This window comes from Pisolithus orientalis (assembly GCF_024613125.1).
Source record: "Pisolithus orientalis strain OTSU chromosome Unknown F5J12scaffold_10, whole genome shotgun sequence".
Classification (NCBI taxonomy): Eukaryota; Fungi; Basidiomycota; class Agaricomycetes; order Boletales; family Pisolithaceae; genus Pisolithus; species Pisolithus orientalis.
In genome coordinates this window covers 968,461-990,837 of record NW_026260791.1, presented here as the reverse complement: position 1 = coordinate 990,837, position 22,377 = coordinate 968,461, and the positions used below count along the sequence as shown (strand labels likewise).

At 50.2% G+C, this 22,377-nt stretch overlaps 8 protein-coding genes across 8 annotated transcripts; 3 read left to right on the top strand and 5 right to left on the bottom strand.

Moving 5' to 3' along the window:
* Positions 1 to 5,332: 5,332 nt before the first annotated feature.
* F5J12DRAFT_935054 (uncharacterized protein) lies at positions 5,333 to 6,189 on the top strand (the record flags this gene model as incomplete). The annotated part of the gene is made up of 2 exons (XM_051749602.1): positions 5,333 to 5,491; positions 5,570 to 6,189. 2 exons carry the CDS (start codon positions 5,333 to 5,335, stop codon positions 5,960 to 5,962), a joined length of 552 nt encoding a protein of 183 aa, XP_051601222.1. The 3' UTR covers positions 5,963 to 6,189.
* An 883-nt stretch (positions 6,190 to 7,072) lies between these two features.
* On the bottom strand, positions 7,073 to 7,932 carry F5J12DRAFT_891735 (uncharacterized protein; the record flags this gene model as incomplete). The annotated part of the gene is made up of 6 exons (XM_051747518.1): positions 7,073 to 7,330; positions 7,393 to 7,452; positions 7,509 to 7,573; positions 7,624 to 7,720; positions 7,770 to 7,842; positions 7,907 to 7,932. The coding sequence occupies 6 exons, from the start codon at positions 7,930 to 7,932 to the stop codon at positions 7,073 to 7,075; spliced, it is 579 nt and encodes a 192-aa protein (XP_051601221.1).
* Positions 7,933 to 8,293: 361 nt separating this feature from the next.
* F5J12DRAFT_44626 (uncharacterized protein) lies at positions 8,294 to 9,565 on the top strand. The gene has a single exon (XM_051739464.1). The coding sequence runs from the start codon at positions 8,414 to 8,416 to the stop codon at positions 9,323 to 9,325; it is 912 nt and encodes a 303-aa protein (XP_051601220.1). The 5' UTR covers positions 8,294 to 8,413; the 3' UTR covers positions 9,326 to 9,565.
* Positions 9,566 to 13,325: 3,760 nt separating this feature from the next.
* Positions 13,326 to 14,290, top strand: F5J12DRAFT_44518 (uncharacterized protein). Its single transcript, XM_051739458.1, has 2 exons — positions 13,326 to 13,977; positions 14,037 to 14,290. Exons 1-2 carry the CDS (start codon positions 13,477 to 13,479, stop codon positions 14,046 to 14,048), a joined length of 513 nt encoding a protein of 170 aa, XP_051601219.1. The 5' UTR covers positions 13,326 to 13,476; the 3' UTR covers positions 14,049 to 14,290.
* A 204-nt stretch (positions 14,291 to 14,494) lies between these two features.
* F5J12DRAFT_44573 (uncharacterized protein) lies at positions 14,495 to 15,926 on the bottom strand. Its single transcript, XM_051739460.1, has 5 exons — positions 15,817 to 15,926; positions 15,700 to 15,760; positions 15,387 to 15,642; positions 15,132 to 15,294; positions 14,495 to 15,074 (listed from the first exon to the last, which is right to left on the bottom strand). Coding segments are annotated over exons 2-5 (759 nt in total). The 5' UTR covers positions 15,701 to 15,760; positions 15,817 to 15,926; the 3' UTR covers positions 14,495 to 14,735.
* Positions 15,927 to 16,256: 330 nt separating this feature from the next.
* On the bottom strand, positions 16,257 to 17,466 carry F5J12DRAFT_44508 (uncharacterized protein). The gene has a single exon (XM_051739457.1). The coding sequence runs from the start codon at positions 17,349 to 17,351 to the stop codon at positions 16,437 to 16,439; it is 915 nt and encodes a 304-aa protein (XP_051601217.1). The 5' UTR covers positions 17,352 to 17,466; the 3' UTR covers positions 16,257 to 16,436.
* A 1-nt stretch (position 17,467) lies between these two features.
* On the bottom strand, positions 17,468 to 20,342 carry F5J12DRAFT_44507 (uncharacterized protein). The gene is made up of 4 exons (XM_051739456.1): positions 18,214 to 20,342; positions 18,111 to 18,164; positions 17,931 to 18,059; positions 17,468 to 17,879 (listed from the first exon to the last, which is right to left on the bottom strand). The coding sequence occupies exons 1-4, from the start codon at positions 20,051 to 20,053 to the stop codon at positions 17,707 to 17,709; spliced, it is 2,196 nt and encodes a 731-aa protein (XP_051601216.1). The 5' UTR covers positions 20,054 to 20,342; the 3' UTR covers positions 17,468 to 17,706.
* F5J12DRAFT_44491 (uncharacterized protein) lies at positions 20,197 to 22,296 on the bottom strand. The gene is made up of 3 exons (XM_051739452.1): positions 21,244 to 22,296; positions 21,100 to 21,176; positions 20,197 to 21,044 (listed from the first exon to the last, which is right to left on the bottom strand). Exons 1-3 carry the CDS (start codon positions 22,137 to 22,139, stop codon positions 20,341 to 20,343), a joined length of 1,677 nt encoding a protein of 558 aa, XP_051601215.1. The 5' UTR covers positions 22,140 to 22,296; the 3' UTR covers positions 20,197 to 20,340.
* Positions 22,297 to 22,377: the final 81 nt, after the last annotated feature.

Below are 22,377 nucleotides of genomic sequence, written 5' to 3'. Positions count from 1 at the left end.
TTCTGATGAGAAGTTGTGTTAGCCACAAGTGTGTTATGGCCTTCAGAAACCTGGCACAACTTTTCCTTGACTAAGACCTGTGATATGACTGTTTTGACAGATAGCTTGTTGTCTGATGACATGAGGATTGTTTGTAAGGTTTGAATAGGAGGGTAAGCAGGGAGATTACCATGGCTATGGCTACTAGAGATTTATTGAGTGGTTGGCTGAGTGACTTAATCACTTGTGCTTTCTGCTGCATGGAGATGAGCTGACTTTGCATAGAGGTTTCATCTGTTAGAGTTCCATGAAAGAGCTTGCCAATTACATAGGCTATTGTCTGTTTTCCATGTCCTTCATATTGCTTGTGAAGTCACTTCCAGATCTCATGTGCTGTTGAGGCATAGAGTATTCCACTGAGAGGTTCATCCTTCAGTGAGTGTAATTTGGGCACATGCTTCTTGGTCCTTTTCTTCCCAGTCTGCATGACCATCAGGGTCATTTTTTGGGTCAGGAGCAGTTGTAAAGTTTCCATTGACAACTTCCTTGAGGCCACAGATGTTGAGTACCATCCAAACTCTGTATTTCCAGGTGTGGAAGTTAGAGCCATCATTTTCTAGTGATGGAACATCATAGAGTCAACTGGAGGGGTTTTTAGACCTGGTAGAGGCCAAGGAGAGTGTTTGCAAGGATGACTTTGGCTGTGAGGGACCTAGTGACAAGGCAGAGGGTGGTGCAGAAGTAGAGCTACTCATTTCTGTAGATGCTTGAGACTTGTAAGTAGGGTTCATAGGTCAAGAAGCTGTATAACTAGAATGCTTTGAGCTCAGGGCTCAGAACCTTTTGTGGGTAGGGTGAGAGCAGAAGGCTACTCAAGTTAGCCTAGACACAAGACTCAGACTTGAAATGACAAAGTCCATATTAGATACTAACCTAGACACAAGACTGTGTAGGTAGTGAGTAAAAAAAAAAGGTATACTGTAGTGGTGAAAAGACACTGTACCTCAGACTTGAAATGACAAAGTCTGAGGTGTAAGGTAAGACAAAGTGTAAGTTAAGTACCTAACATATTACCTAATCAACTCAGTGTAAACAGGATGGCACACTGTTTGCACACTGTGCACCAACATGAAGTATACTCAGTTGTGTGTGAGTAGTGACAATGTTTGAGGTGACAAATCTACTGTGCGAGACTAAATACTGTAGGTATTACAATACTGAAACCTGCGAATGTTGAATCCACAATTTATATGACAAGGGCAGTCTGTTTGAGACATGCTACATTATTCATAAGTGATAAGAAAACACACACATAAATGCAAAACACTGTAAACACAATAAGTATAAGGGCACAAAAGTTAATTGCATGCTCAATAGTAATGTGGAGTATAAAAAGCCTTAAAACCGAAAGTAATTCTCACATCTGGGAGTGGACACATTTGGAAAAGGACTACATACAACTTGCCAAATCTAACACTCTGCATTCCATGGCCAGTGATAGGAAGACTATTGCTTTGCCAACCCTTAACCCCAGCTTGCAGGAACCTTTGGTAGTCCCCTCCTGCCAGTTATCTGTCATGTTTACCTGCAATGTCTGCACAGTTCCAATTGTTTTCTTCAGTCACCAGTGCTGCTCTCTCCCCAGATCCCTGTTCAAGATACTTAGGCACTGTTCACCCTGCAAATGCAAAGTCCAAGTTTTCGACTTCAGCTTCAGTTAAGAGGGTCACATGATGTGAACTATCACATGCATCCACCTGAGGTATGCAACCATTGTCACCCAGTTACTGCAATCATCTGCAGGATAAACCTGCTCATTGTGCTTGCATGGCCTTACAATCAATCCTCTAGACCTGCAGAACCCCCTGCCTCCCCCCAGGACTCACAAGAAAGCTGCAGTATGGACAACATAGGAGGAAGGTGCATTACTGGATTTCTTGGCCTCTCATCTTTCACAGGCCAGCAATGGGAACTTTAAGAAGGCTATGTGGAACACTGCAGCAGCCCACATGGCTCATAATTATCCACTGGGTCCAGATAACAGTGATAAGACAGCTGAATCATGTGAGCAGAAGTTCAAGGTGGCAAGTTGTCATATCATTCTTTTTTTTTGCCTTGCTAACAAATATCCAGCTTAAAAAAGCCTACTATGCCATCACCAATCTTAAATTGGTGGCCTCTGGCTTTGCTTATGATGATGAGCACAGTGCAATGGTCTCACTGGACAATGCCGACCTTTTGGATCAGTATGTAAAGGTAATGTAGTTTTTTTCTTGTCAGATCATCCACTAACATCTAGTCAGGTGAACAAAGACATGAAGCCATTTCACAATTCCAGGTTCCCCCACTTCACTAGTGTAGAGCTCCTTCTCCCCTTGCATGGCTGAGGTCGGTTTATCTACTGGCCACATACCACTACCACACCTTCTACAACCACAACCTCTGCCTTAAATACTCCTGCCTCTACTGCACCCCCCACTGCTTCAACTATTCCTACTCCCCCTCCCTCCCTTTCCCTCCTTGACATGATGCACACTCTCAACACTCACTGTCACAAGGACACACAGTCCATGGATCCAAACTTCATCCCCCCTTCTGCACCATCAAGTTTTTTGTTGCATGTGTCAGCCAGGTTGTCATCATCATCAGCCATCACCAGCATCAGTCACAGAAAAAGGAAAGCCAAGTCCATCATGATGTCCAAAGGTGGATTGAAGCATTCTCAGCCCCTGTCGGCCAAAGCACATGCTGAAGAAGATCACAGTTCATTCATCACTGCCATCACCTCCAGGCTCAATAACTTCATGCATGTGATTGCTGCCCCATTACCAATCCCCTTGTCGATGCTGCCATGGACTACATCAACAACATGCCACAGCTCTTGACAGATGATTGGATTGACACTGGCAACTACTTCCTCAGCATGTCCCTGGATGAAGTGAATATTTTCCTCAAGCATCAGGAGCTGGTGAAGCAGATTTGGGTGCAGCATCAGCTGATGAAGTACTTGGATGGGCAGGGATAGGTGTTTGTTTTTTTTTTTTTTTACAATATACAAATGCACCCCCCCCCCCTTTATACAAATATGTACATAATAAAATGTACATGACTATGACTAGCTTCCTTTTGACAATGGAAGTTATTTTTCTACATGAGTGTGAAACAATTGTAAGAACATATATTTGTACACCATGAAATCTGAATGTTCAGGCTCAGAGAAGGCCCCTAATTGTAAGCTGGTGCTGATAGTCAATCCACATCTCCTCTGCAATGTTGTCATGCCTATTATCAGCCCTTCTCCTCTCTGCAGCATCTGCTGGTCCATCACCAAGGCTTCCAATACCATCACCCTCTCCTATGTCCATGGCAAGTTCAGGGTCAAAGAACTCTTCTGGATCATAGCACCATATGAAATTGTGGAGGGCACAGAGAGCAGCAGGTACTTGAGTTTGGGTGTGGATGCTATATTCAGGGGGAATTTGAAGAATCCTCCACCTGTGTTTTATAACACCAAATATCTGTTCAATGGCATTTCTAAGTCCAGCATGGTGAAGGTTGAATAACTCCTCTCGGTTTTGAGGTCTATAAAGTAGAAGTTACAGGTACACTGAGCAGGATGGAATAGCAACTTACCTTAATCCAGCCTGGTGCCATTCTTTCAGATGGTAACAAATACCTTGATAGGGAACCAGAAGTGCATCACAGGTCCCAAACCCTGCATCTGCAAGAAGGTACCTCCCAGGTGGCATGTGCAAGTCATTCCTGTGTGCATCATGCCACATGGTTGCATCTGCAGTTGACCCATCAAAGCCAGTGAGGGCATATGTGAAGAAGAAGTCAAAATCACAGATGAAGAGACAGTTTTGAGATAGGTAGCCCTTCTGGTTCCTCATGTAAAGCTGGTCCTCAGCAGCAGTGAATGCTTGAATATGAGTGCCATCAACTGCACCAATACAATCCTGGAAAAATCAGAAGCATGGGTCACTAGTAATCATAGTTGATATGGGAGTGTTGTTGGTGGGGAATTGCACTTGGGATGCATAGAATTGTCCCCCAGAAAAGAAAGCCAACATTGCTTTGAAATATCTAAAAAATTGAGAAAAATATCAGACAGTCCAATGAACTCCCTACCTAGTGATGGTCCCTGGTGAGTGTTGGAACCTCTCAGCAACATGCCATGATGACAACCCAGTAACACAGGTGTAGAGGAATATCCCAAGTTGTTCCTCCACAGAAATTCCATTGTGAGAAGGCACAAAACCATGATGGGTGAGCACCTGCATCAGGTGATCAAAAACCCCATGGCTGACACCAAGGCAAGTCTGTATCCTGTCTAGATGACCATTCAGGAGCTCTAGCATCCACCCCTCACCAGTCAGGATTGAGGTATGGTAGGGGATTGGTTCTGAGTCAGAATGAAAAAGGAGGTCATAGAGGCATAGCACCTGGATCATCACTGCTACTACAAGTGCAGTAAGACAGTGACAACAATGGTGCTGGAGCTGCTGTGCTTCAAGATCCATAGCAGAGTTGTTTGATCTGTTATCACAATGTTATCTATCAAACCACAAGTTGTGTTGTTGTCTTATATAATCATCACATGACTAAAACGAAGCCCGAAACTTGGACTTCGCATTCGCGCGGGCGTGCACAGCTTATATAATCATCACGTGACTACATTGCCGAAGTCGAAGTCGAAGTTGTCGACTTCGACTTTGGAGGGTGAACGGCGCCTTACCTTCCCACTCTACATCTTCACGCATCGTGAAACCGTCTCAATCATCCTCTGAGCTTAGCCGAGGTACTTTCTGCTCCTTTGTATCAACCTCGGCATAACAAGAAATGCGACTTTTAACAGTCGCATGAACTGTCCATGCGCCGGGCATTCACCACATCTGTGCTCGGCATCCACTCAGTCCACGCTACGCCGTAATGAATAAACCCAACTAAGGATAGCAGTACTGTTGTTGTGGTATGAACAGGGTTTGCTGCTGTAAATTCTCGGACCGCAAAAATCAACTGCAGTTGTTCTACGATTTTGGTGATGAGTGTTATTTGGGCTTCTTGTCGGGTCTTGCCATCTGATTGCGTTCTCTTCCACTGACGATGTCAGCAGACGCGGTACGATCGGCGACAAGATCATTCTTGCCATGTATCGCTTCCTATTGACCCCATACCCTTCTACCTCCGGCGCTCCTTTCCTCACGGGTCGGTGGACAGACAGGCGTACGGTCAGCCGAGGATGGCTGGTTTCTTCTCAAACCAGCCCTCCCTCCCTAGGGAACTGGGCATTTTATTAGCTCGTTCGTGATGGCGTATCGCCAGCCATTGACGTCGCAACCATGGCTGCGTCATGATTGAAATCGTTACTGCTTTGGATCCTGAAATTCCTAGGGGTGCCGTCGCCTGGAAACCACCTCGTACACCGCTTATCGGAACTGATGCTGGCACCAGCCAACGGAACAACGACCACGATCGTCCTCGACAATTTCGCATATGGATTCCATGCGATGTCATGACCACGCCCAATAATATCCAATGAAGCCTACCTCCACATTCCCGGTTTGTTCTGCTCACGCGCCTGCTCGAGGCACTCGAACATCTCTGGGTGGCACTTGCCGAAGCAGAAGTACGCATCATAGGCGGGAGCGTCCTTATCATACATAAAGGTAACTGGGTACGTGCAGGTACGGCTGCGTGGACACCAGAAGGCGTCTCTGTATTGAACGACGGGCTTGCCGCTTCCGACGAATTTGGCTTGAGTCGGAAGAAGGACGTGCCCTTGTACGAAGAGGATGAACATGAGGATAAGATCACTGTCGAACTAGACGAACACGGCCCTCTGGACGGCGTTGTCACAACGAGTCCTGTCGTCGAGTGCTTTGAAGAAAACGATGACGAAGACGAGGCTGAGGAGGATGACTCTCACCTGTTCGCACTCTTCTTGATAGACTTTGCACATACACGACTCGCGCCTGGATAGGGACCTGACTCGGGCATTCTGCTTGGTATGGCCACGCTCATCCAACTCATTTGCGAGCGGCAGGGTGCTGTTCAGGCATTGGATGGTGAAGTGTATATGTAAAGAAAGCTTGCTGTCACGCATAAGTGCAAAACGCCGTTGCCATGGTACAACTGCATCCAGTGGATGCGGCGTTGAGCCGTACCTTATACCTCGTGGAAGGATACTTTCTAAAGAGTCTTAGCCATCGTATGGAGATGGTTGTGCATACTCAGACTATTACACCGAATCACCAGAAGCTCGAAATATACAACAAGTCAGTATGGAACTGTCCTTAGTGGCCAGTCCTGGCACGATCGTCTAGCCTATTATGAGCTAGTAAGTGGAACAAAAAAACAAATACGGAGACAAGTCTGTCCAAAAAGCACCGACATGAGATAATAGTCTGATCCATGGCAAGTCTGTATGTCCCCTGAAACGCCAATATTATCCAGTCTGAGCAGTTCAACTACCAGCGGTCAGCCTGATGCTCCCATTGCTAACATCCGCACGTACTCGACGTGTCCACGCACCCGGAACGCGTCCCATCACCCACACCAACAATGGCAGGTTCGAACTCACCTCGAATCACCGACAACCACCACGATACCCTCCCTTGCCTTCGCAACCGCCTGTGCGATTGCTTCTGTCCATGCACGTGCATCGCTGACGTTCGAAGCACGTAGTACCAGGATATCCCTGCACCGTGGATAGGCACGGCGAACGCGGATGTGTGCATCGTTAGAGCCTGTGGTTGCGTGATGGATGGATTTCGAGTTCGTGAATGGGGAGAGGCTAGGGGCCATGTCAGGCAAACGGGGTGGTAATGAAATGGTGGACTTGCCACGCTGTATAACCCTCCACCACCGCTCTCGTTGAGGAGTAAGAAAAAAATCACTCCATAGTACCCGTAGCATACGCTCTCACTTTGCTGTCGTCGGTGTGCCTTCTTCTTTGAGGAGTTTTCAGGGAGCGAGATAGTGAATCGGAAGTGGAAGCTCAAGACGACTGAACAGGGGAAAACACAGGGGAGATGTCAGGATATCTCATGTCGTCTGTGATGGAACTAAAAGGAACGAGAAAACACGATACTTATTGCTCCTTGCCTATCCTTAGCTGGTTGCTCACCTCACCAAACCCCGCCCGACTCTCCTGATCTCGTATCGTCTCATTCACCTCTTCCAATATATGCACCGCGCACGCCAGCTTGTGCCCTATTGACACCCGTTCCGCATGTGCTGTGGGAAGAGACGACGTCAATTGCAGTGCCGAAGACAGGTCGGGCGTTGGTGCAGGTGGGTCAGAATATTGCAGAACTTGTCGGATGAGCAGATGATACCGAGTTAGGCACTGCACTATGAATCAGTCATCGTCAGCAAATCGTTTGTCCACGGGAAGATAAATGAACGTACTTGGTGCCAGAAGGTAACTAGATAAGTAGAGATTCCTGGCCGAGGGTTCTCCCAGAGGCACTAGGAACGACTAGCGGTTAGGGACAGGCAGAGTAGCAAGAAACAAATGACCGTACCCGTAGTTGAGCGGCCAACTCTTGGTTGGTATCCCTGAGCGATTGCAACACTTTCCCAGCATTGGCTTGATGTCAGTCAACGCGCTCGCCTTGTCATCTGGCACGAAACAGATACACTCGCATCGAGGCAAGTGTGTTTCTAACAGGTTTCCTACTCGGTCTACATAGAGTCCGAGTTCACGCTGCCGCTCCTCCAGAATAAACAGGAATGCCTGGAAGAGGTGGGGTGAGTTGGGAGTCAGTCATGTCCAAAGAACGCACCGTGTTCGTAAGGATATCTGCGATATTTGGAAATATGACCGAAGTCGAATCTTCGCCGAGCATATCCATCAGACTCGAGTAGAAGAGCCCTCAATGTCAACGTCAAAGTCGACGATTGAGGTAGAATCTAGACTTACCTTTGCAGATCTTTCACATAGTCCATCTCCGTTGAGATGAGTTTGAATATCGCTTCCTGTCGTTTCCTTTCTACTGCTGGTATCCCTTGGAACGCAGCCCCGTTGACCAGACGAGCCCCATGATGGCATTCCAAACGCCAAACGCCTCTCGTGTGTTGTCGAGGTGTGTGGTTTTCCAGGGACAAGACGCCGAGGTGTGAGTTGGAATGGAATCTCACGCCAGAGATCGAACAACGTGAAGCCTTCCGATAACTTCGAGGACGACGTGGAGATTGACCTGCTCCTGAGAGACTCGTTGCAAGCGTTGCATCCGCGGACAGTCCACCGGTCCACGTTCATGCAGGGTGGGATCTTTTACGACGCAATTGTACACTAACCAAGTACCCTACAGTAGTCCAGCACCCGTTGCAACTTCGAGGCCATGATCAACAACCTGTCGTCCCTCCTACGACCCCCATCCAAAGCGAAAGCCTCCACACTAGAAGCAACGCATGCGCTGTTCGTAAGATGACGCGCCAATCTTCAGAACCTGAACCTGACCGCAACGCAGAGAAAATGCTCTTGCAGAATATCTACGACCTGTACGTGCTACTAAGAGCAGGAGGCCTGCCATTGCAGCCGTCGATACTGACCGAGTACACAAGAAAATTAGACCTCGATACCCAGATCCAATCAACCAAACCACATTCTACACGCCAGGCTCAGATCCAGATTGCACGCATACGCGACAGTGCAGACACCATACCAAGGATTATGAGAGCCAGGATATGCTTAGCAGCGGTGATGGAAGTATTGCACAACTCCCCAGGTGTGCCACATTTTATTCGTGCTCCTTTTTTCACACTGTGTGCCGATCCCCTTTTCGCCTACAGCTTCCCCAAAGCTACCTTTCCCGTCACTTCCGACAAACCCCTGTCGACACCCAAAAAGAACTCCCCAACTCCCGAAGTTACCAGCCTTCCTACTGCGAGACCTGTCGATGAGATTCTGCCCGTACATAGAATCAATGCTCTAACTCCAGAAGCTACCAACCTGGCTATGACAGCACTACACGAGACAGTTATCTCTCCCATACCGGCACCTACGCATATACCCACTCAACCCCATTCCGGTATGCCTTCGTCGTCTTTCCCACCGCAACAGCTTCCCCAGGTCTCGTCCGACGACATCGAGGATGACGAACAGGAGGAACTTGAAGTGGCTGACATCATGATCTCCATCGCCGACTCGGACTCGGAATCAACCACTTCTAAGTCGCGTAATAGCACAAATGTGAACTCGAATTCAATACCAACGCGGCACCTCGAACGAGAGCACGTGAAAACCGTATATTCACCTATGCGGCGTAGCACGAAGCGGAATATTGATGGGAATCAGGAAGCCACAGGTGAGGGGAATAGGGAAGAAGACGGTGAGTGATGTAGAGCCGCTACTGCATCTATGACATCAGAGGACATGTGTGCAATTAGCAGGGTAAAATGATTATTGGACAAAAGTATGGGTATGAACTAATTTATGACAGTATGACAGCAGATATACCCAACATCTAAATACATTTTGAACCATCATTCACTGGGTGGAATGGAAACATTTGCACCATTCTTTGCCATGAACCATCTGACTTAAATCCAACTCTATGGAACAGCCTCTGGGAATGACTGCTTTGGTCCCCATTGAGTGAAATGGTCTACTAAGTGTTGGGGGGATCCAAAGTAGTAGTTGTTCCTTTGGGCCTTTGATCCAGCCATCATCATGCAGCTTGACTGATGCACCCAGCACAGCATTCTGTTGCATGAACCCATCAACAAGTAGATTACTATTAAGCAGAGCATGTGAAGGGTCAAATGAAAAGCAAATGGGATATCCCATGACACCTGTACTTCTTGTTAAATGAAATAAGAACAAATAGAAGGTGGAGGTACATACCATCTGCAGGAGGGAATGGATGAAGTATGCCAGAGGGGTGGGATGCAACCATTGTGAACATTGCATTCTCCCAGACCCTCACAGTATTGTCCCAAGAGCCTGAGGCAATTCTCTTCACATCAGGGGAGAATGCAACTGAAAAGACTCCATCTGTATGGCCCTCAAGAGGGCTGCCAATCTGCACACCTCCCTCAACATCCCAGACCCTCACAGTGTTGTCCCAAGAGCCTGAGACAATCCTCTTCCCATCAGGGGAGAATGCAACTGAGATGACTTCATATGCATGGCCTTGTAGTAGCTGCTGTTCAACTGGCCACCCTTTCAAACCCCCTATAGCAACTCTAGCCAGCCTTGAGAATTCTGGCAAGAGCATCATTGATAGCAATGCATTGGAAGGAATAAATGGCAATGCAGAAGCATACAGGTGTGGAGTGCTATGCACTATCACACTGCCAAAATTCCGAATCAACTTGATTCCATCTTCTACCAATGCCAATACATCCTTGAAGCCATCTTGTCCCTTCATTGTTGTGTCAGATGTCATCAAACACCATACAACAAGTACTCACCCATAGCCATGTTGCAACAGTACCAAGAGCATCCACACCCTTTCCAGCCATCCCCAGAAGACTTAATACCTCCAGCCAGAACAGAATCTTTTCACTTCCAACAACAGCCTTCACCAACCCTGCAAGTTCCAAGTCAAATGCCATCTTCCACAGATGCAGGGCCCAGAATCGACTGGAGTAGGATAGACCATGTGGAATCTTCTCCTCAACTTTCTTCGACAGACCAGGAACTTCAGCATTGGCAAGATAGGAGCTTTCTAATTCACAGATGTTGAATTGACGCTCATCACGGAGAATCTGCAATGTGGCAAAGGCCAGGTCTTTTCCGTCAGATGTGTCAATGAAATAGACACCACTCCGTGAACGATCCATCAGGAAGTCATAGAAAGATGCATGAAGCGGCCGCACAGCGGAGACACGGTCCACAATGCCACCCAACACTGGAGACATGAACTCGAGGATGAGAAAAATGTCATAGTGGTCCTGCTTGTTTGGGAATTTTTTACGCATCAAATTCAAGGCCGCCATAGGAAGAGGTTCAAGCGTCATCACGACTTGCCGCATCACGGAGCGATATCGTTCCAGGCCTTTCCCAGAGGAGCGTTCTTCCTTCTTCCGACTCGAGCGCCATCAGATCCTCGTAGCGTTCTTTCCAAGTTTCTCCAACTCTACCTGGCCTGATGAACTCACAAGCCAGACGAGCTCACTCGAACAGACCACTGGATTTTTTGACGACATTCTGGATTTCTGTTGCTTCAATGGTGGGAAGACCGTCCAGTTCCCTCGAAACATATAGCCGGATGTCATGTTCCACCAACTCCTGACGAATGTCGTCCAATGAGATTGCCTTCACATGTGGAACGTCCCTCATAACACGTGCGATGTCCGCCAATGGTCTGGACGTCAAAAGGATCCGGAAATTCGCTGGCAGATGCGCAGCTTCTGACGATTTCAGCAGGCTCAGGATATCCTTCCTCGATTTCTCCGGCCCACTTTCATCCAACGCATCGATTATCACGACCACATTCCCAACTATCTCGCCATTAATCTTCGATAGTGGCTCCAAGATGAATCGTTTCCACTGCTGTACCACATCGCATGTCGTCTTGAGTGCGTGGTTATTTGACACCACATTCGACAGTGCGCGTCGAAATGCCGCATCACGATCTGCCAGATCACGCGCGATAGTAGTCAGAATCTTTTCCTCCCGTCGCTCAGCCTGCCTGTCACGAGCGAAGCAGAAACAGGCACCAGGAGCTCCCACATCCTCGATCCATGATGCGATTGTATGGGCAATGGCAGACTTTCCTCTTCCGGCCTGCCCGTGGAGCCGCGAGATACGAGGGGTATTGATGTCACATGTGGTAATCCAGTCAGTGATGTCCTTCAAAATGTCTGTTCTGGTACCGTCGAGGCATTTCTTGGTCGTATTCAGGCCTGCGCCCGTGGCGCAAGCCATGCCTTCGAGGCTCAGGTCTTCAAGAACGCGGTACATGTTGATCTGGATGTCCCGTATCGCGCGATCCCGATATTGTTGCATCAGGTCACCCAGATTCTTGATGTGGCCACGGGCGACGGTCTGCGGGTCGGAAACAAAGCTGTCTCCGATTCTTACCACTGACAACGTATCGCGTCAGCACACTGAAGCGGATCAGAGGACCATGAACATAGGACCTACAGATGTTCTTCTTTTTGCAATATTTTACGACGAACAGCGCTGCGGCACTCATCTCCTGTGAAATCTTCCGTAACGTCTCTTTCATGCTTTCCATATTCTCAATGGTATCCTTTTCCATAAGAAATTCGTAGAGATCCTTAACGGTATTGAGGAGGCCGAACACTTCGTTGTCCAGGTTTGCTTGGTTGATGAGCAACTAATGAGAACTATATAAGCGAGAGATTCATAAGAGGGAAGGGGGAAGTACTTGAGAAGCAGCGGTGAGAATCCCTAGTACAAACTGGACATAAGGGTGGACCTGTGCGCTTACATCAGAGCATGCAGGCGACAGAAGCTCAAAGGCAGTACATTCGATAGAGTGGTAACAAAGGAGTTGAACACTTTGAGAGACTGGAGAATCGCCTCGATACTTTGAATCGTCGTCATCGCAGTATCGGCCTGCCCGATAAGACCAACAGCTGTTTGCAATGCCTGGGGAATGGGCTTCATCTCAACTATTGCCTGTTGTGCACCATTGACTTGGCTGCCAATTCTGGTGTCGGTTGTCTCTATAGCGGGAGGCTCTGATCGAGTCTGGCTCGACCGATGGAAGAGGTGGCCCATCCTGGAGAACAGCTCTCAAGGGGTATCTGCCGATGGTCCAGCGATCGAAGGCGGGTCTGCAGAGGGGCAAGACGCCCCTTGTGACTGTTCGGGCAGAGGTCAATAAATACCATCGCGTGCAAGGTATAAAATGTGTACCGAAGGAATGTTAGGTGGAGTCGAACTGGGTCTTCCGGAGCTAAAAAAAACCGATGTTTCTTCGACTGCGTGCGAGCCATTGAGAAATTCGTAGTTTGTGTAAGGTTTGTAGGTTGGAGTCGAGGTTGAGGGGTGTAAATCAAGTAGTTTCTGACTGAAGTATTGCAGCTGAGCGCTTTAGCGCCGACATGCTGTGGACACGTTCCAGGTGGCACTGCTGGGGGCCTGGCGCACGAGCCAGATACATTCGCAGTCACGCTATCTTTTATAGGGAACAAGAAAATTGACTCCTTCATGCTCGCGTTGAAGAGACTCAACATCAATGCCCAGTCTACGAACGCTTTCGCTATGTAGTGGGTGCTGTAGTACCTCGCAGAATCAGATCATAACTCGTGGACGAAGGCCCCAGTGCGTTGATCAAGTTCGGTTCAGCAATAAATTCAATTGTAGCTAAGAATTGGCTCGTGCATTTCACATATTACTCCTCGAAGACAAGGTTTTCGTTTCGCTACCACTACAGTAACGCCAGTGGTGAGGACGTTCGACGTCAGTCCAGCTATTCACAAGGTGACCACGAGGATCGAATTCGACAGCTTCGATTTCAGGCTTGTCAGCCTTCTTGGCTTGTTTTCTGATTTCGATCTCGTCCATTGACGATGCCAACGTCAAGATCATCGTCGCCTCGTGATACCCCCCATCGGTCGTCCACCCTTCCACCAACCGCGCCGCTTTCATCACAGGTCGGCGGACACGCAGGAGTACAGACAACAGAGGATGGCTCGTTACTCTTCAAGCCAGTCTTTTCTAGGGAGCTGGAGTTCGTTCGCGATGGCTTATCGCCAGACATCGCCGCCACGATAGCGGTTGCGTCGGGATTGAAACCGTTACCACCATGGATCCCAAAATTCCTAGGGCTGCTGTCGCTCGGAAACCACCTTGTTGATAAGGTGCCCGCCATCGGATCACCCAACGGAACAACAACCACGATCGTCCTCGAGAATCTCACGTATGGGTTCCACATACCATGCATTCCCGATGTCAAATTGAGAACCGTACTCTATAATGAGGACGCTTCCCCAGCGAAAAAGGAGCGTATGATTCGCACTTCTGCGAACACGACCAGTCTCAGCACTGCCATACGTCCTACGGGCTTCCAGGTATACCCCCTTGTTGATGTCCAGGAACTGAGTGCTCACTCAAACGTTCTTACTCCCAGGAAATATGGTAAAGCAGTCAAGCCAGAACATCTCCCGGATAGGACGTCTGTTCAGACTCTCATTAGCATACACACGACTCACTCCTGGACAAGGACCTGACCTGGGCGTGCCACTTGGTATAGAGACGCTTATCCGACTCATTCGCGGGCAGCGGGGCGTTGTTCAGGCGTTGGTCGAAGAAGGCTTCCATACTGACAGCACTAGTCGTCACACATAGATGCGATACACCATGCCGTGGTATACGTGCCCGGCAGATTTACACTTTGCTTGTGCCTCAGAAATGTTCTCGCCTCCACAAAGATTTAATCTCCCTTCCCCTTCTCTTCTATTCTATTCCGCAATACCTCAGGACAAGTCCACTAGCGGAAAGAGTGTGTGAAACGGAAGGGGTCATTATCTGCCGAGGACGAATTCTTTTTTTTCGATGACTCCACGCCGAAGGAATCCTCTCCGAAGAAGCAGGGTGCTAGCCGTTGCGTCGACAAAGATACCACTTAAAGCAGCGTACAGAGATGGATGGAGGTACTCAAACTAACGCACCGAAATCCTAGAAGTCCGAAATATTTGTAGTAGGTGAAACCCAAAAATAAAAATAGGGCCAAGTCTGTCCAATTTAAAAGTGCCGGCACGAGATAACAGCCTGTTCGATGGACGGCAAGTCCGTATATCCCCTAAAATCCCAGGTCCGAGTAGATCATTTACCAGTGGTCACGCAGATATTTCCATTGCCAACATCCGCGCTCCCGCGAGGAGTCCCCGCGCCTGCAACATGTCCCATCCCCACACCAACAATGGCAGGTCCGAGCCCTACCTCCGTGCCCCGCGAACCACTGACAGCCACCCTGATCCCCTCCCTCGCCTTCGCAGCCGCCTGTGCGATTGCTCCTGTCCACGCACGTGCTTCGCGGACGTTTGGAGCACGTAGTACGAGGGTCTCTCCACCCCGAGGGTAGGCACGATGGATGCGTATGTAGGCATCGTCGGAACGTGCGCGGTTTCGTGCAGGTGTAGATTTCGAGTTCGTGAACGGGGAGGGGCTAGCAGTGATGACAGGTCAATACAACCAAGGGATATTTATGAAGTAGGGGACTTGCCACGCGGTATAACCCTCCACCGCCGGACTCGTTGAGGAGTAAGAGGATATCGCTACAAAGTATTACGCGCAGCTTACGCCCGCTTTTTGCTTTCGTCAGTACACCCTCTTTGAGGAGTTTTCGAGGACCTAGGTGGTGAGTCGGAAGCGTGAGGTCCAGACGACTGTACAGGGGGGGAAGAGGAAAAAAGGATATCAGCGAAATCTCATGTTATCGGTAGCGAAATTAAACAGAACGAGAAGGCATGATACTCACTCCTTGCCTATCCTTAGCTCTCTGCTCACCTCGCCAAGCCTCGCCCGGCTCTCCCGATCCCTCATTGTCTCATTCACCTCTTCTAATATTTGCTCCGCACGCCCCAGAGCATTCGCTATCGACTCGCGTTCCGCGTGCTCCGTGGGAAGAGACAACGTCAAGCGCGGTGCCGAAGATGGATCGAGTGAAGGCGCAGGTGGGTCAGTGTATTGCAAAATTTGTCGGATGAGAAGAGGATATCGGGTCAGACGCTGCACTGAGAAGAAGTAGTCGTTAATGGGTCGTGTTTCTACGAGGAGGTGATTGGACGCACTGGGTACTAGAAGGTAACTGGACAAGTCGAGATTCCTGGCCAAGGGGTCCTCCCGGAGGCACTATGAAGGATTGACCATCAGGAAAGGGCAGATGAGCAAGAATTAAATGACTGAACCTGCAGCTGAACAGACAATCCTGGGTTGGTATCCCTAAGCGATTGCAACACTTTCCCAGCATTGGCTTGGTTGACACAGTAGTCCTGTGATCAAACGGTCAACGAGCTTGCCCAGTCAGCTGACAACACAACGAACCAGATACACTCGCATGTGAGGCATATGGGTTCTCTAACAAGTCTCCCACATGGTCTACGTAGAGTCGGCATTCACGCTGTCGCTCCTCCAGAGTAGACAGGAATGCCTGGAAGACGGGTGAGCTAAGAGTCAATCATATCCAAATGAACGCACTGTGTTCGTCAGAAGGATATCTTCGATGTTGGAAAATATGACCGACGTCGAATCCTCTCCAAGGATATCCACCAGACGCGAATAGAAGAGCTTCCAATGTCAAAGTCAATCAATCGGGTAGAACTTTATTTGGTACATACTTACCTCCACGATGAGTTGGAGATCTCTCACATAGTCCGCTTCCGTCGAGATAAGTTCGAATATTGCTTCCTGTCGTTTCCTTTCCACAGCTGGTATTTCTTCGAGCGCAGTCCGGTCGACGAGGCTTGCCCATGACGTCCCAAATGCTGGGCTGTTATCGCGTGTCGTGGAGTTATGTGGTTCTACTGAATTAGATGCCGAGGTGTGAATGGGGCCAGATATAATTGGAATCTTGCGCTCGCGATCGATGTCCGGCGTAGTAGAACGCGTGTGACGTCCAAGAAAACTCAGCAAATAAGACGTACGACTCTCTCCACCTCGTTCTTGTTCTCGATCTCGCAGCGAAGGCGACAGAGACACTGCAGGTGAACGAGGAGGTGATGAAAATGCGAAGCGAAGAGGCTGTGTCGAACGAGGAAGCTGACAACCGGTTAGTGGCTAATGATTGTCCGCCATGCAGCTTCTTATACGTTTCGTAACGCTCGAATGCATCGTCGACGCGCGATGTACTACTCGAGTCCGAGGTCGTCTTGAGGTGTGTGGGTTGAACGGACGTACTGAGTATTTCACACATAGGTGAGAGCCTGGCGTTAATACCTGTGCGACTGGTTGCATCCGGATCCTCTGAGAATTCCATCATGGGGACCGGAGGAAGCTCCTTATGCCTCGCACAAGACAGAGGTTCATGTGCAGGAGGTAGAGATTCATGTCGTTTCCGTTGGAAGGCAGCCCCTATCGAGAAGCCCCTCTCACCCTCTGAACCCCCTAGTCCCGTCGCGCCATCGACACCTACTCCATGCCTATTGGCATGCCGCGGATGGCTCATCGAACGATTGTGGTCTTTGAGGTTACTGACGATAACTCCGGCAGCTTCCAGTACACGCCGGCGTTCCATCTCTTGCTTCTCCTGGTCCACAAAAGTCTGTGTTGCATCCACGTCGGAAGCCTCAGAGACGTCAGACACACTGTCGTCATCTAGAGAGTAGTAATCGTCGTTGTCGTCGTCTTCATCGTCATCAATGCCCGTAATCTCTGGCATACGATCCAATTTGCGCGTCTTCACCGGTGAGCTGCAAGGAGTGCCATAACCATCATTGCTCAACATCTCACGATCAGGATCGGTGCTGTCAACGCGTTGCTTCTCGTCGCCGTCCGGCTGCAAGTCACGCCCTTCGCTAATACCGTATCTGCCGCTGAGTTGAACTGCATAACCGCACCAATCATAGCCGCAACAAGAGCGGTCCGCATGTCAAGAACGTGGAATTTCGATCGGTATTGAAATTGGTATTTTGGAATTCCGGAAAGAACAGGATAAGGTCGATGGCACGGAGTACAAGGTACGAAGCAAGGAACATGCGAGAATCAAGAGAGAGAAAAAGAAATATTTCAGCCTATATCCATCCCAGCGAACGAGAAGGTAAGAAGAACTTAAGGGATTATTTTGTGCTAACAAAATGCAACTAACCCTCTGCAACCACCATGTACGCTGCTGGGACGGCGTAGACGACACCATCCCGTTCGGCTCTCCACCAATCGGATTCTACCCGGTCGACGATGCTAAGAACGTCACCCTCATTAAACGATAGCTCATCGGGACCCGAGCCTTCGTATGTGTAAAGGGCAGTAGCTTGAACTAAAAAGCCGTGTAACTGCAGAAGTCCATGAAAGTAAAATCGGTGCGCACCTGGTTCGAGTACTTGCACATATGTCTGTGGGAAGAAACCCGATCTACCATCATTGGCGGTCGTGCCGTACCACCAGTCACCGCCAGACTTGGAGGGATGTGCCTCGATTACGATGTTTTCACCAAAGCCTTGAACCAAGGCATCAGCACAGCCATTTGGGTTTCAGGGAAACTACATACTCAGATCTTCTGACCTCTGAGCCTCGTAAGCATACAACGAGCGTACCCTGAGACCTGTGACACATTTAGGACGATAAATGACCTGTAGCGCATACACACTCACTTGTCGATTCATCAACATCTGCCATGGGATCAGAACTTCCATCTGGCACATGTTCCGAAACTCTGATGGCAGGTACATCTCCGGCGTATTCTTCTTCTTCTATGGTCTCGGGTAAACGGTCCAACGTGGCCTGGCCCGCATGATCAGCAGCCAACCCATTATACCAGTCCACCGATTCCTTGGGCCGATGCTTTGACGACGGAGTTGGTTCAACCTGCGGTGGTTCCGAGACTTCGGTGACGGGGAGTGCTGGTGGGGACGATGGAGACGGGGGTCGAGGAGTGGCGTTAATATGTGCAGGGGGTGTATTGTCCCCGATGATCCTTCCAGCCGTGGCAGCGGCGCTTCGATCATTTGTCACTGTTTTCCGCAAGACAGCACCTCCTTGAATAGCACTCAGGAGAGCACTTCGGTCGCCAGGAGCTGCAGCAGGGGTTACTGGAGCAGGCGACTTTGACGGTGCTGGTACAGCAGGCGCTGGGGGAGGAGGGGGTGCTGCAGGGGCGGGTGGAGCAGCCGGTGGAGGGAACGTAGGTGATGCTGGACTCCCGATCGATTGTGGTGCAGGTCCAGCGGATTGAGGCCTCGCAGGCAACAAGCTCCCAAATAGCTGCTGTGCAAGTCCCACACGCGTATCTCGTGTGGCGAGTTCCTCATCACTACTATCATCATCCTCTTTCTCGACCACTTCATCCCAGTCATCGTCACTGCCGGAGGGTACGGTATGATACGTGGTCTTGACCGGCGGCGGAACGCCCGGACTTTTCGGGGGAGTGGGCACAGAGGGTGGAGGTGCCGTTTGCGAACGGAAGAACGGGTTACTATTGCCCACATTAGCTGGCGAAGGCGTGGTCTCCGGAGTAGGTGCGTTTGCGTCCTTCTTCAAACGATTGAAAGGATTGTTGCTCGGTTTGTCAGCAGCGGCAGCGGGGGTCGAAGCTGGAGGTGCAGGGGGTGGCGGGGGTGGTGGCGGTGGCGAGAATGCAGCTTCCTCAGCTTCCACTTCGGGCGTCGGCTGGACGGAAACAACTGCCGGTGGAGTGTGCACGCGCGGCGCGGGTGGTTCAGGAGGCGCAGGTGGCGCGGGGACGGGTGAATTTTGCGTACTAGACACAGCGCTGACAGCAGGACTAGCAGCAGCTTTGGCAGCTAAGAACTGATTCCTCCTTTGCTGGTATGCCTCCTCGTTCATCTTTTCTTCCTCTTCGAGTTTGCGCAGGAGAGCTTCACGTTCCTCGCGCTTCTTGCGCAGAGCTGCTTCGCGCGCTCTCAAAGCCACATCCTCTGGATCTTCTTCAGGTTCTGCGGATGCTGGAGGTGCTGGTGCTGGTGCTGGAACAGATGCTTGAACCGGTAGTGCAGGCGCGGCAACGGCAGCAGGCGTCCGGGGTACAGTACCCTTTCTAGGTCGTGGTGGAGCAGGCGCACGAGGCTTAGGCACTGGTGGAGCAGCTTTCGCTACAGGCGTGGTTGGAGTAGGAGTCGGCCTGGACACTGGCGCCGTCGGTGTCGAAACTGGCACTGGACCAGGCGAGGGAGCAGGCGCTGTGGTCGTTGGTGTTGGCGTAGGAGTCGAACCCTTTCCCTCTTTGATGGCTCGTTCGGCTTCCAATTTCTGCTTTCGTACCTGTTCTCGTTCCTCAGCCTGGCGCTCAGCCTCTCTTGCCTTCTCCTCTGCTTCTCGTTTCTCCCTTTCAAGGCGATCTTCTACAGACGAATCGAGGGTTGGGGAAACTGCCGATGTGGGTGCTGGTGATGAAACCCCCAGTGCCTGCATGCGCTCTTCCAGACGTCGTTTGGCCTGCGCTTGAATATATGCCTTTCGTTGCTCAGGCGTCATATTCTTAAGTTGGGGTGCAGGCGACCGGGACGGTGCTGGTGCCGCTCTTGGCGGAGAACTGACTCTGGAGGCCGAAGGAACACCAGGGGTCGCAGTCGGCGGAGAACGTCTCGCAGACCTGGTGTCGACGGTGCTCTCTCGGTCGAGTTGCCGATCGCTCTCCTCAGACCTATACGATTTCTTCCCGTCACGGTCATAATAGTCCCTTTCGTCCCTCTCGTGCCTCGACCCACTCCTCGAATATGGTCGATCGTCCTCGGTACCGTACCTGGACTCAGGGGCAGGGACTATACCGACTGCCTTCCTCCCCTGCGAAAACGTCCAAACCTCTCATTCCGCTTGTCCCTCTCGTTCGCCCACTTCCTCTTTTCCCTCTCTCTCCTTGCCTCACGTTCCTCAACTTTCCTCTCGAGCTCAGGAACATCTTCATGCATAAGCCTCATAAGCTCCCTCTCAATCCTCCTTCTTTCCTCGTCCTTTGTCGTTGTCCGGGTCCCGCGAGATACATACTCGAGATCCTCCTGAAGGCGCTTAATACGGTAGCGCAAATCCTCAAGGTCCCGATCAAGTTGATCCGATTCACGTTCCGAAGAAAGGTTGTCGTCGAGCATCTTTTGTGTATTAAGAAGCTGGCGCTTTAATGAAGCGATATCCGACGAAGCTGGGTTGGCTTCGTCTGATTGCGACCGGACAGCGTTGCGATCGATGTGTCGAACAGATGACTGGTAGAACCCACCGGGAGGCGGGACATCTTCATGTCGGTACACCGTAGCATCTTGACGGCCACCTTGTTGCGTCAGCGTTGTTGAAGATGAGGTGAAAGAGCGTTCTTTAAGTCGAGAAACTGGTGTATCGAGAGCAGATGGGGATCTAGCACGAGTATCGTTTTTTAAGATATCTTTAAGGAAATTGACAGATGTGTCGAGATCTCTAGAAGATGGGGGCACAAGTTCTGGAGGGAGCTCGTCCGGGATTTCTGATCCATTGAGTCCTGTTTAAATTTATAAGTTACGGATCAAAGAGATTATTTACTCGTAGGAACTTACTGCGATAAATGATACCCATTGCTACATGGAACTCAGCGAGGTTCAGCTTGCCTCGATTATCAGCATCAGCGAGGGACCTATTACCCGCCCATTCCATCAGTGTCTGCGAATATCAACTCGTACCCACAGACATCGATAACTTACCAAATTTTCGCCAGATCATTCCTGTCGAGACCACTCTGTCCAAACACTTCCAACGCCGTCTGCCCGCTGATGAAGCCAGTGCCCTGCGCATCCCATGCTCTGAAGATCTGATCGTAACTCTTCTTCTCCGCCTTACTCAGTGCCCATGGTACTTTTGGCGTAGTCCCCCTTCCGTGCTGCTGGTTATGCTGCTGGAAACTTTGTTGCAACGACAAACCGCCGAATTGCTGTTGAGGAGCGGGCTGAAGTTGCGGCGCACCGCCTGCAGCATATGGCGCAGACAAGTTGGCAGGCATGAACGAACTGGACATCATTTGCAATCTGGGATCCACGAAACCAGTCATCTGTGGCATAAGAGGTGCTGGTGCGCGCCCTGCGAAGCCGGTGGGTTGTGGAACGAGTCCTGTTGGCTGAGGGCCAAGGCTCGGTCCTCCAAACCTGTTCTGCGCGGGATTGAGAAATGAGGACTGCTGCTGTTGGGGCGCAGGAGGTGGTGGAGGCGGAGGATAGTTCTGTTGGAATTGACTGGGAATAGAAGGAACGGGAGGCGGTGGAGGCCGCTGACCAAAACCCGTCTGCGCACCTGGGAACCCCGTCGGCTGAGCTTGCAGAAGCCCACCAGGCCCACCATGAAATGCGGTTTGCTGAGGCTGAAGGAACGCTGGTGGGCGCGCTCCGGGATATCCAGTGGGCTGAGATGCAATCCCGCCAAACCCTGCACCCATCGATGGGACAGCGCCGGGCTGGCCACCAAAATTTGCTGGAGATTGCTGAAACAGAGCATGTTGGTTTGGTTGTTGACCTGGCTGGAATTGCTGCTGCTGTTGTTGCTGTTGAACGCCAGGATAACCCGTTTGCATAGGGTACTGGAATCCAGGTTGGCCCCACTGCGACATCCCACAAAGATTTGGGTAGATTTACACCAATAGACTAATGAAGAACAGAATTAGGGTCAGTTTCAATTCGAAGAGACGAGAGAAAGGAAGAAGCAAGGCTCGACAATTCAGAGCGCCGTCGAGCTCGACGGCAATCAAGACGATAATATCGCGGTCGACTTTGAGTCGGCGACTGCGCCTGTTGGCTATGTACTTAACCAATACAATTATGTAATTAATTATGCCATTGGTCACAAGT

Coding starts and splice junctions, on each gene's coding strand:
- F5J12DRAFT_44626 (XM_051739464.1), top strand. CDS start 8,414: ATGACGCGCCAATCTTCAGAACCTGAACCTGACCGCAACGCAGAGAAA.
- F5J12DRAFT_44518 (XM_051739458.1), top strand. CDS start 13,477: ATGCCAACGTCAAGATCATCGTCGCCTCGTGATACCCCCCATCGGTCG.
- F5J12DRAFT_44573 (XM_051739460.1), bottom strand. Junction 15,295..15,386: donor GAGCTAAGGATAGGCAAGGA/GTGAGTATCATG, acceptor CCCCCTGTACAG/TCGTCTGGACCTCACGCTTC. Junction 15,075..15,131: donor GTGGAGGGTTATACCGCGTG/GCAAGTCCCCTA, acceptor CATCACTGCTAG/CCCCTCCCCGTTCACGAACT.
- F5J12DRAFT_44508 (XM_051739457.1), bottom strand. CDS start 17,351: ATGTTGAGCAATGATGGTTATGGCACTCCTTGCAGCTCACCGGTGAAG.
- F5J12DRAFT_44507 (XM_051739456.1), bottom strand. CDS start 20,053: ATGACGCCTGAGCAACGAAAGGCATATATTCAAGCGCAGGCCAAACGA. Junction 18,165..18,213: donor AGATGTTGATGAATCGACAA/GTGAGTGTGTAT, acceptor AATGTGTCACAG/GTCTCAGGGTACGCTCGTTG. Junction 17,880..17,930: donor TGTGCAAGTACTCGAACCAG/GTGCGCACCGAT, acceptor ACGGCTTTTTAG/TTCAAGCTACTGCCCTTTAC.
- F5J12DRAFT_44491 (XM_051739452.1), bottom strand. CDS start 22,139: ATGTCGCAGTGGGGCCAACCTGGATTCCAGTACCCTATGCAAACGGGT. Junction 21,177..21,243: donor AATGATCTGGCGAAAATTTG/GTAAGTTATCGA, acceptor GGCGGGTAATAG/GTCCCTCGCTGATGCTGATA. Junction 21,045..21,099: donor AATGGGTATCATTTATCGCA/GTAAGTTCCTAC, acceptor AAATTTAAACAG/GACTCAATGGATCAGAAATC.